The 17302-nt window shown below is 35.3% G+C and overlaps 1 protein-coding gene across 1 annotated transcript; it reads left to right on the forward strand.

Moving 5' to 3' along the window:
- Positions 1 to 12111: 12111 nt before the first annotated feature.
- On the forward strand, positions 12112 to 17274 carry Gorab (Golgin, RAB6 interacting). The gene is made up of 6 exons (XM_071587588.1): positions 12112 to 12260; positions 12368 to 12447; positions 13178 to 13470; positions 13709 to 13849; positions 13977 to 14189; positions 16390 to 17274. Exons 1-5 carry the CDS (start codon positions 12182 to 12184, stop codon positions 14158 to 14160), a joined length of 777 nt encoding a protein of 258 aa, XP_071443689.1. The 5' UTR covers positions 12112 to 12181; the 3' UTR covers positions 14161 to 14189; positions 16390 to 17274.
- Positions 17275 to 17302: the final 28 nt, after the last annotated feature.

Genomic DNA, 17302 nt, shown 5'->3' on the forward strand with positions numbered 1-17302 from the left:
ATATTTCCTCTCAAATAAAATCAAACGGGAAATTTTGAAAAGAGTGCTTGTAAGCTTTTATCTTGCAAACCCTTTGAGATGATTTTCTGACTGTGCGACTTTCCTGTTTCTTAGCATTTTAATAATCTTTTTCTGAAACAAAATTAATGTTATCTAACAAAAATTTTGGGAACCGTAAATCAGAATCTTCAATTGCATTAGGTGCAATCCAAAAAAACATGACAATAAGAGAAGCCAGTCACAATTGGATTTTAATGTTTTCAACAGGTACTAGTCTGAAAATTCAATGGAAATAGGATTTCTTCCAGCTGAGTGGTATTAAACTCCATAACATTTGGTTTGGTCAACTACCCAGCTAGCTATTTGGCTGCTTCTAGATTGGCCTCATGTTATACTTGGGAGATTGTCTTCGATTTGCCTAATGCCAAGGTGGATTTAGCACCACTTATTCCATCACAGTATGAGACACGTCAGTCAAAGCATAAGGTCTACCTATGGAAAACTGGGAAACCACTCCGTCATCTCTTTGTAAGTCAATACCAAATGGACATCAACCAAAAGATTAATTTGATAGGCAAGGATGGATCTCACATTGTGCTTAGTCCTATAGTGAGTAAAATTCATTGTCATGGATGCCCTTTTCTCACCTCTTCTCCTAACTCTGTCCACCCAGACTCTCCATCCTCCACCTGAGTAGATAGAGATATGTACAGATTGCAGCCAAGTCTCCTATCCCTCCAATCTACTCTATTTTCTGCAGTACATTAATTGATTCTACCCAGTTTACTCTATGTAACACCTTTTTGAAATCAACAAACCACTTAAAAATCTTGATTGTAATCAATGTTCCTCTCTATTGGTGACCTCATTACCGCAATGGCCCTCCCCTTCCCGAGTCCAAAGTGATCATCCCCTATGTAAACATTTGTCCTGCTCTCCATTCGCTCGTTGATGATCCTGAAAACCACTTAAGATGCCTGCAAAATCAGGCCTATTGTTCTGCAGTCCTCACATTTGGCTGCCTTTCCCTTTTTATAATAGTGACTAGCCCTGATCTGACGAAGTTTGCCAGTCAAATCCTTCCTTCATAAATGTCATGAATTAGTCCATTAAAATTCTTCCTACCACGTTTAACAAAACTTTGAAACAGTTCCAAGGGAATGTTGTCTACCCCCACAGCCTTATTTTATTTCAATTCTTTTTCAATCTCACCATCAGATATGCCTGAACCTAAGCTATCCTCATCTACTTGTATATTATATTATTTTTCCATGTCCACCTGTCTGGCCTAATATCTTTAACTTACAGTTCCTTAATAATAATAATAATCTTTATTGGTTCCTATAAGACATTTTTTTAATACACATGGAACACAGCAAATTGTTTGCTCATATTCTTTGCAAACATCGCAGTGTGGATAATACTGCATCAGCATATTCTCAAAATAAAAATGTAAATTGACAGAGTAAAAAACCAAAAAAAGAACAAGCAGTTAATACAGGAGTATCTTCGTTGAGTTATTTGTGATTAAAATCATTTGCCTAGAGAAAGGGACATGAATTCATCAACTGTAGAGCATTGATGCTTATCAAGGAATTGATATAGCTTAGACTTAAGTAACAAAAAATTATCTACTTCCCTTAATTTTCTAGGTTGTATTTCCAAGAATTTCACACAATCATATCAAGGGTTCTTGGCAAACATGGCTGAGTTATGGGCAGTTATTCTAAGGTCATCATAACCTCTTGTGCTATAACTATGTACATCAGTATTGGTTTTCAGAGTGAACATGACTTTGTTTTGCTGCACTAAGATTATAATATAAAATATATACAAACGAGGAATAGTTAGAATGTTAAATTTTTTAAAGTAAGGTCTACAACTGCTTGCCCTTGGAACTTTTCCTAGGATTCTTACTGCCCATTTCTGTAGTCTAAAGAGGCACATGGAATGATATGAATGCCCCCATACAGCAATGCCATATTTCAGTCTACTGTGAAAAAATGCATAATAGACTGAGGGAGCAGTAGAATTGTCAACCAGGGTAACTATTTTTCTCAGGAGGTAGCATCCTGCTGTAACTTTAGGGCATAGTTGATCAACATGAGATTCCCAGGATAGGGACTCATGAATATGTATCCTTAGACACTTTGTTACAGTAGAGCCCTTAATACATGACCCATTTATACTAAAAAAAGGGGAGGCTGTAATTTTCCTTTGGTGGGGATGAAATTGAATAAGTTTTGTTTTCTCATTGTTAATAAAAACCAAGTTGTCTTCACACCATTTACTCATCGTGTCAATGTTTCTCCAGACTATGACATGGTTTAGGTTTTTGGAGGAGGTTAGGTGAGTTGTATCATCTGCATATATATATGCATCGACCCATTGACAAAATAATTAGGGAGGTTGTTGATATATAAAAGGAAAAGTAAAGGACCCAATATATATCCTTGAGGATCTATACTGAGTCTCCTACCTCGATCACCGCTCGATCATCAAGGAATTTGAGTTTGTGAACGATTTTGATTCCGCTGAGTACAATTAAACTACTTGTGACCTTACTGTTAAAAGAGATTTTACCCCTTGGTTGGCTATCCTAGAGATGCCATTTTTTTCAAGTTTCCTCAGTAATACCAAGTGACTGACTGAGTCAAAAGCCTTGTTAAAGTCAAAGAAAACATAAATTACATTATTCTTTTTATCAAGCTCAAGTAGGATATCATGAATGAATTTATTTATAGCAGTTTCAGTGGATTTTTTTTCACGAAACCAAATGAGAATAAGAGAAGATATTGAATTTACTTAAGAAGTACAGTAATCTTTTACACATTTCTTATTCAAGTAACTTGGAGAACACAGATAGGATAGAAATAGGTCTATAGTTATTCATATTTTGTGGATCATCTTTAAATATTGGGATGGCTTTGGCTGCCTTTAGCCTATTGGGGAATATGCCTTAGGATAGAGATGGATTAGGATGAGTAACAACATGGATTACTGAAGGATTTATCATTCCTTTCAATAGATAGCATTGCAAATTAACATAAACTTCTGAGTGTTGATTACTTATTTTTTAATAACACTGCTAATTTCTTTGTTATCAGAAGGATGAAGAAAGATTGTTGGAGCACGATGGGGCATACCCTGTAATAGTGTATTAGGTCTTAATAATAATAATAATTGTATTGGTCCAGCGATCAAGTACATGATATAGGACAAGTCAGAAGATAGTAGAATAGAAGATGGCAAGCACACTATAACAATATTACACTCCATCATTAATGAAATCCACAACCTTGTAATACATTTTCTTTAGTAACATTGCTTTAATTTTGGATTTAAAAACGGAAAAACTATTGATACACTTTAACTCATTGTAAAGTTTTAAACCCATTGAGTTTGGACCACACAAAGAACTTGTAGTGCGTACATATGGGATATGAAGGTCATTAGAACTTCTTGTGAAGTGGCTGTGTACAGCACTGTTTTTATAAAATTTGGTAAAATTATTGTAAGTATACAATAACACATATAAAATATATACACAAGAAAAAGGTAAAAGGCCCAGCTTTCTAAAAATGGGTTTACAAGGGGCAAGATAATGGGAATTAGTTATTAACCTCACAGCTCTTTTTTGCATTTAAAAAATTCTGGATGCATGGGGTGATGAACCCAAGAACAAGATACCATATGTTAAGTGGGAATAAAACTGCCCATAATACAAAGTCAACAGCACATCTTGAGATACCGTGGACCTTAAGGATCGAATTAAGAAGCATTTGGCACTTAGCTTGTTAGACAGATTATTAATATGCAATTCCCATGTCAATGAAGCATCAAGGTGTAGCCCAAGAAATTTCACACTACCCACCTGGGGAATTGGCTTTTGTTTAACTTGAACACTAATAGAGTTGCTTGTTTTGTTCTTATTATTAAAATAGATAATTTGGGACTTCTCAACATTAAGATCAAGGAGGTTGTTGGTGCACCAGTTACTTAAATTATCAGAAACTAAATTGCATTGGTTGGACACAGTGTCTAAGTCAGTTGATGAAACAAGGACATTAGTATCATCTGCATACAGAACAGGAAGGGCACCAAGAATATTTTAGAGAATATGAGATAAGTCATTAACATAGATTAGAAACAAAATGGGCCCCAAAACAGAACCCTGTGGGACACCCTGAGTTACCCCTTTTTTAAGTGAGCAACCATTTAATTTGATAACAACTTGCTGGGATCTATTGCTCAGGTATGATTGAATCCAATTATTAGCTCCACCACGAATAACAAGACAATAAAGTTTTTTTAAGAGCAGAGGGTGATTCACAGTATCAAAAGCCTTGCTGAGGTCAAAGAACATAGCAGCAATTTTTAATTTACTGTGCAAAGCAAACAGAATATGATTAATTACATCACAAACAGCAGAGATTGTGGACTTCCCTCGACGGAAACCATGTTGATTAGAAGACAAGAGGTTGTTCCTTTCCAAGAATGATACGAGTCTATTGTAAAAAACCTTTTCAAATATTTTAGAAAACACAGATTGGATTGATACTGGGCGATAAGAATTTAGATCTGAAGTATTACCTTTAGACTTATAAAGAGGAATCACTTTTGATGTTTTTAACCGTTCAGGAAATAAACCCATTCTTAATGACTCTTTAATTAGGAATAGAAGTATAACTTTAATTACTTCAGTACAGCATGTTACCAAGAAGTTAGGAATATCATCTATTCCTGAACTCATCTTAGAACCCAGTTGATTAACAATAGATATAAGTTCTTTTTCTGTACAAGGAAACAGGAAAAGGGAATTGCAAATAGAGGCAGAGGGGTAGTTGGTACTAGTAGGAATATTTCTACTGCTTAGATCCTTGGCAAAGTGATCGTTGAATCTAGATGCTAACACGGTCATATCTGAAATTACTTTGCCAGACCCATCCAAAGATGTAAAAGACGAGTTGAGGTGAGAATTACTTTTGTAACTATTAATAATCCTCCAAATTTCACGTGACTTTTTGTTGTTATTAAGGACTCTAGAATCATTATACGTGCGTTTCGCTGTATTGATAATCTTACGATAATAAGCTTTCAATACATTGTATCTAAGCTTCAGTTCAGGGTTTTGATTTTGCTTGCAAGAAGCAGCTAAGTCTCTTAGGATAGTTGACATTTCACGAATTTCATTAGTAATCCAATTATTGCTAGTTTTATTAGGAGAAAGTTTCTTAGACTTTAAAGGAAAAGAAATATCAAAATAATACAAAAATTTATCGTGAAAAAGATTGAATATCTCATTAAAATCAGGTGCAGAAAGATCATCTGTCCAGGAATCAATACTGAGAGAACTGAGAAAACTAGCTATGTTAGATTCAGTATAATAACGCATGGTGCAAAATTTAACAGTGGTATTTTGGATAATAGAAAATTTTGACAGGACTGGATAGTGATCAGATATGTCAGAGGAAATAACTTTAGTGGTAGTTAACTTTCGATCAAGGTTGGAAATAATATCATCTAATAGGGTTCTGGTGTGGTTAGTACACCGAGTTGGCAAAGATACATTATTAAGAAGATTAAAAGATCTCAAAAGATTAAAAATGTCCTCTCTATTGCGACTATTCGATAGCATATCACAATTAAAGTCGCCTGTGAGAATAATCCGTGAAGACTCACAAGAGCCAACAAGTATGTCCAAAATACTACCCAATTTGTTTAGACATAGCTGGAAATTACCAAAAGGCGATCTATAAACACATCTATATTTATTGTATTAAATCGCCTCAAACAATTGAGGCGATACCATCCGATCACCAATAATAATCTCAGCAACTGCTGACTCAAATTCCCGCTCGGTGTTGACATCATCAAAAGTCACATGAGAACCGTGATCAGCAAGCATGAAAGTAACTTCATCCCGAGCCAATATTAATACACCGCCATTTTTATGTACAGAGCGACAGAAAGAATTTACAACAGAAAAACCTGGTATATTAAGAGAAGAGATTTCTTCCTTTGACATCCAGTGCTCACAAAGACACAATATCTGGGTTATGACTATCTAAAAACACTTTGAGTTCCGGAACTTTGTTACGTAGGCATTGGATGTTAAGATGCAACACCACCAAATCAGAAAGGGCATTTGATGCAATAAATGAACCGGCTGCTGGCTGCTGTATAGACTTAGCACTATCTTTCATAGCACTATCTACCTTAGTGACAACACAATTCAGTTTGTCTGGTTTCACCATTAAGTCACCAGCCAAAGCGCTAACTCGTCTTAGAAAAAGCGCGTCTTAGTTGGTGACTTGTATTATTGAGCAGTCTTGTTATTGAATGGAGGAAACTTTCATTGAATGGGTTGGCAATATTGTATTGGTTGTTAACAAGAACATTATTATGAGAAACAGCATCTATACTTGACATTAGAAATTCTGAGGACTGAGTAATCTTTTTAATGAGATTCCAGACAGATTTACTACAATTGTTAGAGTATTTTAAGATGATTTTTAGATGATTTTAAGATAATATAGTTTATTTGGTCTTTGCCACCAAATTATTGTGTTCCTTCTTAATGGACCAATAGTATGCCCTCAAGGGCACAGAATCATTTGATTTAAGATTACGGAAAACCTGTTTTAGAATAGCAGAAGAAGCCTTAATTTCTTCAGTTACCCCATTACATTTTGTTTTATGGAGAACAGGAGTGTTTATCGGCATCGACGTCATTTGTAAACACACACTCCCAGGATTGCTCCTTTACTAAGCATTGGAAATGCAATTGAGCTGAGGAAGAGTAATAACGCTTGTATTGCATCCTATTATGCATAAAGCTGGTGTCTCCCTTGAAAAGGAACTTTGAAAACAGGATTTCATAGTTTGAGAAATGAGTATCCAAGGTTAGACTTTCACTTGGCACAATATTTGAGAAGATGTTATCTATGATTGTGGAGGAGGAACTGGTGAGCCTCGTGGGCTTGCTTATGGAAGAGGTTTTGTCAAAAGTCATTATTGTATCCAATAAATGATTCTTCTAGGCATAGAAAGAACCAAAGTCAACATTAAAGTCACCACAGATAATGGTATAATCTGAATTCTTAGTGATGGCATGTAGAGTCTTGCAAAAAACGGTCCATAAAGACAGAAAAGTCACCATGAGGTGACCTGTATATGCACATAATAGACACACTTATGTCACCAAATGATAAGTGCAAGCCACAAAACTTAAAATCAATATCCCTTCTAGGGTTTTCACCATGAATATTATGCACCTTAAGGTGATTTCTAACAAAATCAATACGCCACCATTTTTGTGAATCGATCAACAGAAGTATGAAAATAAGTAGAATACATCAATGCTGGCAATCTTAATTTCATTTGGGTTCAGCCAATGCTCTGAAATGCAAACAATATTGGGCTGGTGATCGATTAAAAATAGTTCGAGAACATTCATTTTAGAACGTATACACGGTATGTTTAAATGTAAAATTTTTAAGGCACTTTTCCTGTCCACAGAATGTAGTCACATAGTCTCTTGTTCATTTCTGGCCTTGAGAAATTATTTACGATAATACCACTTGGCCACAGCAGAGGAGTAACGAGTTTGTTGTAATCGGCATAATCGATGCCAATCTTGAAGGCACTGTGGGCACTTTTTCCCGCAATTGTTTTGCAGGATTTGCTCATGACATTGAAGTTACTTTTTGCATGCTCAGTCACTTCCTCTTTGGCCAAACGATTGACATATGTACATGTAAGTCGTTCTCTTAGCCGCATGGAGACCACCTGCATTCTCACCTATTGGCTCCCCATTCAAATTGTGAAGATTTTATGTTTCCTTGTCTTCTTGTACTGCACAACAGTAAAGAATGCATTTCTTCCATATCTCTTGAATCCTTTCTGGTTGAATTGTTCGATTTCCTGACAAATCTTTGTTTGTTTGCATGAATTTTCCCTTCTTACTTCTTGACAGTGCCTTCACCTTCCAGTACAGAGTACCGATTCCACCCTTTCTCTGTTAAATTTCCATATCTTCATTGTTTTGAAGCCATAAAAGCACCCCTTTTATTTTTAATTAATGAATCTTTGATACAAGGGATTTTCCCATCCCAATTAAAAGAATCAAAAGTAGTGCCCATTTATAAAAACCATGGCTGTGTAAATGATTTGAATAACTACAGACCAATAGCCGTCCAAAATACATTTGCTAAAATATTCGAAAAAGCCATGTATATGCAAATAGCATCTTATCTCGAAAAAAACTTCCTACTTTCTAATTCTCAGCATGGATTTAGATCGGAAAGGTCTACCACAACTGCCATATGTCAGGCAATCGACAGCATACTTAATTCATTAGATGCTAAACGCAAAACTCTTGGAATGTTTTTTGACTTGTCAAAGGCTTTTGATAATGTAAACCACAATAGACTACTAATTAAACTCAATAGAATAGGAATTAGAGGAAGTCCTTTAAACTGGTTGAAGTCCTTTATTCATAATCGCACTCAAAAAGTAGTGTTATCAGTTGATGGGTCAAAATATTCATCCGAAGCATACCAAGTTAACAAAGGTGTTCCACAAGGCTCAACCCTTGGGCCACTCCTCTTTCTGATTTACATCAATGACCTACCTAACTGCTTACCAAATAATGATGGAATAATACCAGTGTTGTACGCTGACGACACTAATATAATAATATCAACACAAACATATCCCAGCCTTGTGGAAAAAGCTAAGTCTGTCACACTTGCTATAAACAAGTGGTGTACAGACAACCTTCTAGACTTAAATGTAAATAAAAGTAAAATAGTAAACTTTACACACAATAAGAACATATCAGATGATCTGCTGGTAAAAATCAATGACCTATCAATTGAGCGTGTGACAGAATGCAAATTTCTAGGTATTTCTCTATGTGCAAATATTTCTTGGGATACTCATGTAAAAGCCCTCCAACACAAGCTCAGTTCAACTTGCTACTTATTAAGACACCTGTATGAAACTACAAGTAAAACTGTACTACTCAATTTGTACTATGGGGAAATTTACTCAAATATAACCTACAGTATAATATTATGGGGATCAGCTGCTATTTCTCAAACCATCTTTAAAATGCAAAAGAAAGCTATTAGAATCATCGCCAGGAAACCTTACAATGCTCCATCAAGGCCTATTTTCCATGAATTAAATTTGCTACCTCTCCCATGCATCTACATTATGTTTTTAATTCTATATATAAAAAATAACATCGGCAACTATTCTCTTAACTCTGCCTATCATCATCATTACACCAGAGGCAGGAATGACTTCCATTATGGGAATATAAGAACTAAAGCATTGAAATTAGGACCCAATGAAATGGGCATCAGATTATTTAACAAACTACCCAAAAGTATCAAGGATACACAGGGAACTGCCGTATTCAGGCATAAACTAAAAAGATATCTACAATGCAATATGTTTTACTCGGTTGATGAATATCTCAACAATATTCCCGACCAGTAAGTTCATACTTTTAGTTTCTAGCAATGGTGATGGTCTGATTCATGTTTGTGATCAATGATTTTTCTGAATTTGATATTGTATGTGCATGTTACAGCCGATGTTCATGGGTTTGTACCAAACACTTATGTAACTATGAGCATCTATTCTTTTATGTATCTTAACTGAGCCTGTGTCTTTGCTCCTCATTGACGTGCCTTATATCATGTACATACTTCACCCACCTGGTATTTTTGTATTGTGATCTCTGGGCAAATAAAAAGTAATAATAATAATAATAATAAAGTGTGTCTTCGACATTTTTTTCACTCAGTTCACCATTCTTCTTTTGCCCTCTTTGTTTCACGCTTCAGTTTTTTATTCAACTGTTCGCATTTTCTTCTACCAAACTCTATTTACATTCTGGAAATTCAAAGATGTGCTTTTGTATCAACAGTCCCAATAGATACTGACTGCATAACTATGATATATGTGTGCTTGTATCATGAGATACAGGACATGCACCTCTAATACACAGCTCTAAATCATGCAAGACTTTGTATGTAATACAGGCCACACATACTATGGCATAGAGATTAGTATAATGAAATACATGACACGAACAAATGAGACAGAAATCCTGTATGCAAATAAGACCTTCCGTATCAAGTTACAGAACTTTCTGTATCCAATTTCTCCTGGGCTTTCATTGAGGCTTCGTGCTGGATAAAAGAGAGAACCAGAAAGCTACCATTCTTTAGCGAGTATAATGCTGGCAACTACTCTTGATAAGTTCAGAAAATAAATTCCTTATTCCAGGGGGAAAATACTGCCAGCATGCTATGCAATCTTTCATTCTAAAACTATAGACAGCCTCAGACTCAGGGGCATTCTACTGGAGCCTAAGAAATCACAATTTTGCAAAAAGCCAAAAAATGCATTAACAATGTAGAGCAAAAGAATATTTTTGGAGATCTCTTTTCAGATGATTGGATATTCTTCCCAATCAATCACTATCTACCTTTAAATGTATGTACCATGTGAAGAGAAATCTCAGTAATTTCTTATATTTTGATGCTTTCATACATGATACTTGACCAAGATATGTGAATCAAGCTCTGGCTGATATGTACCTAGATGTAGACTTTAAAATTTACACAACACTTTAGATAATCCTGTGATACAGCTATTGAATCAGCCAGGTAGATAAATCACAATTCCTCAAATGTAATTCATGCAAGGATCAAACTCTTATACAAACTTGGCTAACCAGTAAATCTCTCCACTCATCAAAGAAATTCTCTCAGAGTAATACACTGGACTTTTAATTCTAAATTTTAATCTCATTTACAACTATGTACATGTTATTCAAAAGTAATGTTGATGGAATTATTTCATGCTAACTTCATAAGTATTTTATTTTTTAATGATGATTAATATTTGTTTGTGCAAGCCTAATGTCAAATAAATATCATAATCAAGTGTCACTGATTAAGACTTTTCGTCACACTAACAAGGCCAATTGACATGAGATTTTAATTGGAATGCCATGAGATTGAAAGAAAAAGATTCATAGATGTGAAAAATGACGAAGTGTCTTAAACTTTTATAAGAGTTTGACTATTTTTCTGTTACTGATTTAGTGTTTAGAAAATATGCCAAGTCGATAATGATCACCTGTAACTTTTGATATTGTTGGATCTTCTCCCGGAGCTGTTCTGCTGTTTCTTCTGCACGTTGTGTCTGGTTTTCCAACTCCTTTTTGGTACCTATAAATGAAAACAAATTAGGGGCCGTCCAAAAAAATTAAACTGAAAGCTATTTTAAAGTGTGTGCATTTACTTTCCAGTTGCCTCTTCAAGCCTGTTACTTCACTTTTTAATTGAGCAAGGGCTGACTCATAAAACTCTTCTAGTTGATGTTGCCTTTCTCTTATCTTGCTAGCAGAATTTTCTTGATATATTCTTTCCTGATGAACTTGATAGCTCCAGAACGAAATAGCTCTAGTGGCAATGTCGAGTATTGTCTCTGGCCTCAGGCCTGCCAAAACCATCTAAATAAAATATCTTAAGCGCTTTAAAGACGAATTTAGAGAATTTTCCAGTAAAAATAAATGAATTTTGATCAAATAACTATAAATTGCAATATGGATTGTATTTGTTATTCGTACCAATATACTACTAGTTTTATGAAATTTATGAATATTGAGTTTACCGATTTAAATTGTTCGGTTGGATTTAAATTAGTTTTGACGACGTCGTATTTCGCAGACAATGGAGTATTACATGCAGGGCAGGAATTATGTTCGGGATCTCGAGAAAATTCCCTCGCACCATCTTCTTCACAAAAAGCATGTGAGCAGCTAGTTACCCATATGGAAGAATTAAGTCGTTTTCGGCATTTTTTGAAATTACAGATAAGATCTGCATCAGCCATTAAGTATAATACTACTTCAGGTTAATACACTGATTCTGAGCAATAGCTGTGAATATTATAAGGGCGTCAGACCCGGAATGCAAATCTTAATGTTTGTAAAATGCGCCACAACACCGCCAACGAAGCATCTAAAACAACTGAATACTTAAAAAGTTCAACCAACACAACAAATCAAATGTAAATATCGCAATGCGCAATCCAAGGATACACTACACAATTATAAAATCGTGAAACTCAATCGTTCAAATAAAGACCTAACATGCAAGGGAAATGGGAGGGTTTTACGGATGAAGATTTGCAATCCATGAGTGAGAGTGATATATCTGCATCCAGTAACGGTAAAATGTCGTTGAAATAAAGTTTACTGGTGATTTTACATAGGCACTATTTACCTTAGATTACTGAGTTTATCATGGCAAAGATTAACTTGACGGTTGATTTTAAGCTTCACAGCGTCATAATGGCAATGCACAGAGAAGAAATAAAGAAGAACGGGTGAAAGTAATCAAACCGGCCAACATTCAGGTTAGTGTCAGTTTCACATTTTTAAGTCCACCTGCAAGTCTTATAAAAACTGTAAACCGTGAACACTGTAATCAACCCGTAGGTCGGTTTGGTAGGTGATGGTAAATTTCACCTAATACCTAGCCCGACGGCGTGTGAAATTCTTACATTAGGGTAGGGGGGCCAGTTCCTTTCCCTGTACTTCTTAGAAAGATAAATGGAAATTATTCTCTCAATTCAAGATTTCAATAAATCTTATGAAACGTCCTTGCGCTCGTAGCCCCTGCACATAATTAATAATTTAGGAAATAGTTTGCGTTCTTTGTGTTCCTCATTAATGTTAAAAATTTTGAGTAATAGGGAGAAGAACATTTTTAGAGTTTGGAACTGATCGTAACTACATGTATATATCACTACCTAGATCGTTCAGACACCATACTTTGGAAGTATGTATGTTTCCCATCAACTATTTTATGCATATTCGCTACTGCGATTGCGGCATCCGAGAATTATTTATTCCACCACCTCCACTAATCATTAGCAGTTCCACAAAAAGGGAAGTTGGCACACTGTTTACTACATAACCAGTCCAGTTTACCTATGTTGATATTCGTGTACTTCACTGCTGTGAAATGATCAGTAATAATATATACTTAGTATGGTCACATACATTACAAATGGGCACATTCCTTCTGTTTCGTTTTTTTATGGATACTTTTCCATTAGAAATTATGTGATTGATTTCTTTCAGACTCAGTCAAAGGATGACAATGCCATTCAACCACTTGGAGAGAAGAATGATACTGTCGAAAGAGTGAAACCAAATGGTGTGGAAGCCAGTATAGTCAAGTCTGAACAGAAAGCAGACAGTCCAAATATGAGCACCGTGTGCCTTAAAATAAAAAATGATGTAGCTTATGAAGTTTTGCGGAATGAGGGTAAAATAAAGAGTGAAGATCTCACAGAATTCCATTTCCGACAGAAAATGATGGAGGAACAAAATCGGAAAAAGAAGGAGTTACTCGCTCAGGCCCTTGCCGAAAGGTATGATGCTCAAACACATTTAATTGAGAAATGGTGTCAGGTGTGTAAATGAGTAAACTGGATGGAGGTCACATTTTGGAGCTTGTATTTTTTATTCAACAGAAAGGCTTTGATACCATTTGGGATTATTGCATGGCTATTATAACCATCTCAAGACTGAGTGTTGAATTTCTTCATTATGATTTTTTCTCCCTTAAGTCACAGAATTGTATATGATATTTTTGTTTCCCTTCATTAGGAAGAAGAGGACTTACGAAGAAGCCAACCGGTTACACAAAATTAATGAGGAACTTCAAAAGCTTGATAATTTACTTAGCAATGATGTTTCAATCCTTCGAGATCAGATAGAAGCAGCTAGTTTGGAGTACACTGTGGCACAGTAAATGCAAATTATATTTATGGGAATTCTCATTCATAAAATGCCCCAATTAAAAAGCTAGCGTATAATACAGGAGAAATATTTTTGTTTCAATCATGGATTCAGGTTGTCTTTCACTCATTCACAGGAAACGATTTGACAGAGCTGAAAAGGAATACCTTGATGCTAAATTGATACTCACAGGCAAACTGGAGAGAAAAGAACTACTTACAGCACATTTATGCACTATAATAGAACAGAATGAATTGAGAAAGGCTCAGAAGTTATCGGAATTGATGGAGAAATTACAAATTACTGCATCAGATGCCTGAAGGATAGCAGTTTCCCTGGTTTTATACTAGTAAGTGTTGATCTATTATTATTGTCATATTCTCTGGTGACTTGGTTTTCCAAATTTTCTTCCAAGATGATTTGAAAGGCTTGACTCAGTTGAGTTTATTTTAATATTTCTCTCTGTCACCTTTTCTGTCTGGCTTATTTTCAGTTTCTTGAATGTAGTGTGGTGCACTTCTAAATTATGATAATTGTGGATAGACGTGTCTGAGAAGGTTTTGCAGTGTGTGGTTTTAGTTTATAAATTTCTGCTTAACTAACATTAATCATTTAGGCAAACATTTTCTACTGTCTCCTGAAATTTTCCAAATGCATATTTGTTTGATTGGGGGTTTTTGAGCTCTTCACTTGCCTCTATTAATTTATTTTGCATACAGAATTCCATCAGCCTTCTCCCACTTCTTATTCCATATTTTTCAGTAGTCTTTCCTTTTTGGCCTTCTCCAATGATGGCACTCCAGTATCATCGGATTATTAAATTTTCTTATCTTTGTTTTTTCATCACTTCTTTGAGACAAGATGTTTTTCTGTTTTTTCATCTTCATAGTCGATCATGTGCACCTGTAAGGCTTTCATGGATGCATTATTCATCTTAACCCATCAGTATCCACAAGTCCTACCAAACATACATAAGTCTTCACACCCATTTCAGTGCTCTTTCTGAACAATATTCTCATACCTACAGGCACCCTGTATACTTCTCTTTACAGTCATGCTGTATTTTTATTGTTCCACATGTCATCTTATTTTATTTAATTTTTTCCTCCAGTACTAAGACGGAAATCTTCTTCCAAACTTACGGAAGAATTTGAGTTTTTGATAGTTAAAAATTCCCTGCACATAGTTTTGAATGGATATTTGTTCAACAAAATAACTAGGTATATGTATTCTAATAATTGGCAAAGAAATACTAGTCCCTGCATCCATTTCACTCGCAAAAATAAATACAAAATATGCTTCAAAAGCTTTAATCAGTAAATAACAATTTCTTTCATTGAACATAGATCTCAATATTATCTGATATCTCCTAGTTGGTCACTGTAATCAGAGATGGTTGCTTATATCAAGAAACCTCTGTAAAAAAAATGCACTTTGTCTTCCTGATGCCACAATTTTCTAACTTAAAAGAAATAATGTTGAACAAACTGCCATATGTTTGGAGTTGATACTCCCATGTGTTAGATGATCACGTGAGATGCATTTCGGCACTAGTGCTGTGAATGATGAGTCCATCTAAACCTTACTGGTCCACTCCATTGTGTATCCATCAAATGAAATAGAGAATGTGCTTTTCCGCAGAATTAATTTGGTTTTTTTACAATGTATTTCACCATGATATAACATAATCTCTTTGGGTGATTGTGTCACCTTCATGCTCAAATTGGCCCAGGAGTAGTCAAGAGGAGCCCTGCTTCCCATCTGCCCTGCCCTGCACGGAACGTCAGCCTCCTGCATTTAAATGTCACTTAATATTTTCTATTATCGGTACAAATAATTAATTATTATGAACTACTAATTTTTAATGATAATTTTTCAGTTGTCCTCTTCTGCTGAAATGACTTAAATTGGTATATTTGCATCCATGTAAGTTAAAAAAAATAAATTTGATAAACCAAAAGTAGCTTGCAAAGAATTTGTGCAAAACATTTTCCATTTCCTAAAAGAAGATATAGTAGTTGAATGGGAATGATTTTCTCCATTCTGTCCTACTAGCAGGCTCGTCAATAGAGTGCAAGAATAAAGAAATTATGTATATGTCTGGGGATCCACCATGCCACTAAGTTACTCTGATGGAAGCCAAATGCACATCCCATGTATTATGTCACATCTGAAGAAAGAAATGGGGTCCTGGAAGGTGGAATGTGGAAGGGGGGAGTTACATGGGGGTTGGCATGTAATGAAAGCACTAAAATGTTGCATGATAAATGTAAAAGATGGCAGTAACCTGTATGTTTGAAAATATTGTTACCAGTTTGAAAAGTGTAAGATGGATTAAGGGGTACGCATGACATATATATATATCATATGTTACAAATGGCATAGATTATTATCAGCAGCTAAATGGCTTGGAATTAATTAGGAGGGAGTTTATATTTTGTGAAAATTATTGGAATTGGCTTCTTCTGTATTTCACCTAATGTGGGAAAATGGATTGTATTATGACCTCTGTTAAGTGTTGACCAGTTTCTTTTTTTTTGTCTTTTCAGTCTACCTTGTGTTGTGGCAGAACGAAAGAGCACAAGTTCAAGGGCAGCTGTCTCTCTGGGAGGAAACAATGAGTAGGAAGTTGATTTCCATTGGTGCTAAAATTGGGAAATTCATGGCCCTCTTGAAGACAGAACTGCTTCTGGTTTCATTCATGCTTCAAATGGTGAAGGCTGTGCAGGCAGAAAGTCCAGGTGCTTGAGTTGAGATTATTGTGATGATGAATGATTGGGGAAATTGAAAGAAAATCTGCGGAAAATCTCTTCCAGAGTAGGTACAATGAAAACAAATGTCATATTTTTTGTGACCTTGTTTGAAAAGAGCAGATTAATTAAGTAGATAACGTTAAAATTTTAATTAGCTGTAGGCATGATATTTCCACTATTAAAGTAATGTTCCATTTTTTAAACATCTTAAATCAGTAAATTTTGTAAATTATGTGTTGATATCGAATGTGTTGGTACCTTAGTCAATAGATGGAAGCCTGTGTTATGCATATATAGAAGGGAATACATTTTTAATTAGCTTTCCCACTTAATACCAATAACCAACATAAACACAGCTATCAGCCCGAAGGTTGGTTTGATAGGTGATGGCCAATACTAAGGCCAGAGAGCCAATGCTAAGGCAGATGAAATGTTAAATTCAAGCATAGTATAGGGGGGGCAGTTGTGGGACTACTGACTGGAGGGCATGGGTTTGATTCCCGGGCATCTTCAGCTCCACCCAATATCAATTGTTATTTATTATTTGATATCTTTATTTTGTATTCAGAATTGTGACTTCAGGAGTGTAAATAACAAGTAATTTTTCAAAGTAAGCTTTTTTGTAACAAGGACTTGTGTGATACTTTCCCAATGCACCTTCTCCAATAATTATATTTAATATACGAGACTCGTACAATCTCAGTGGAAA

Source organism: Hetaerina americana, unplaced genomic scaffold (genome assembly GCF_022747635.1).
Source record: "Hetaerina americana unplaced genomic scaffold, ioHetAmer1.1.p SCAF_3, whole genome shotgun sequence".
NCBI lineage: Eukaryota > Metazoa > Arthropoda > Insecta > Odonata > Calopterygidae > Hetaerina > Hetaerina americana.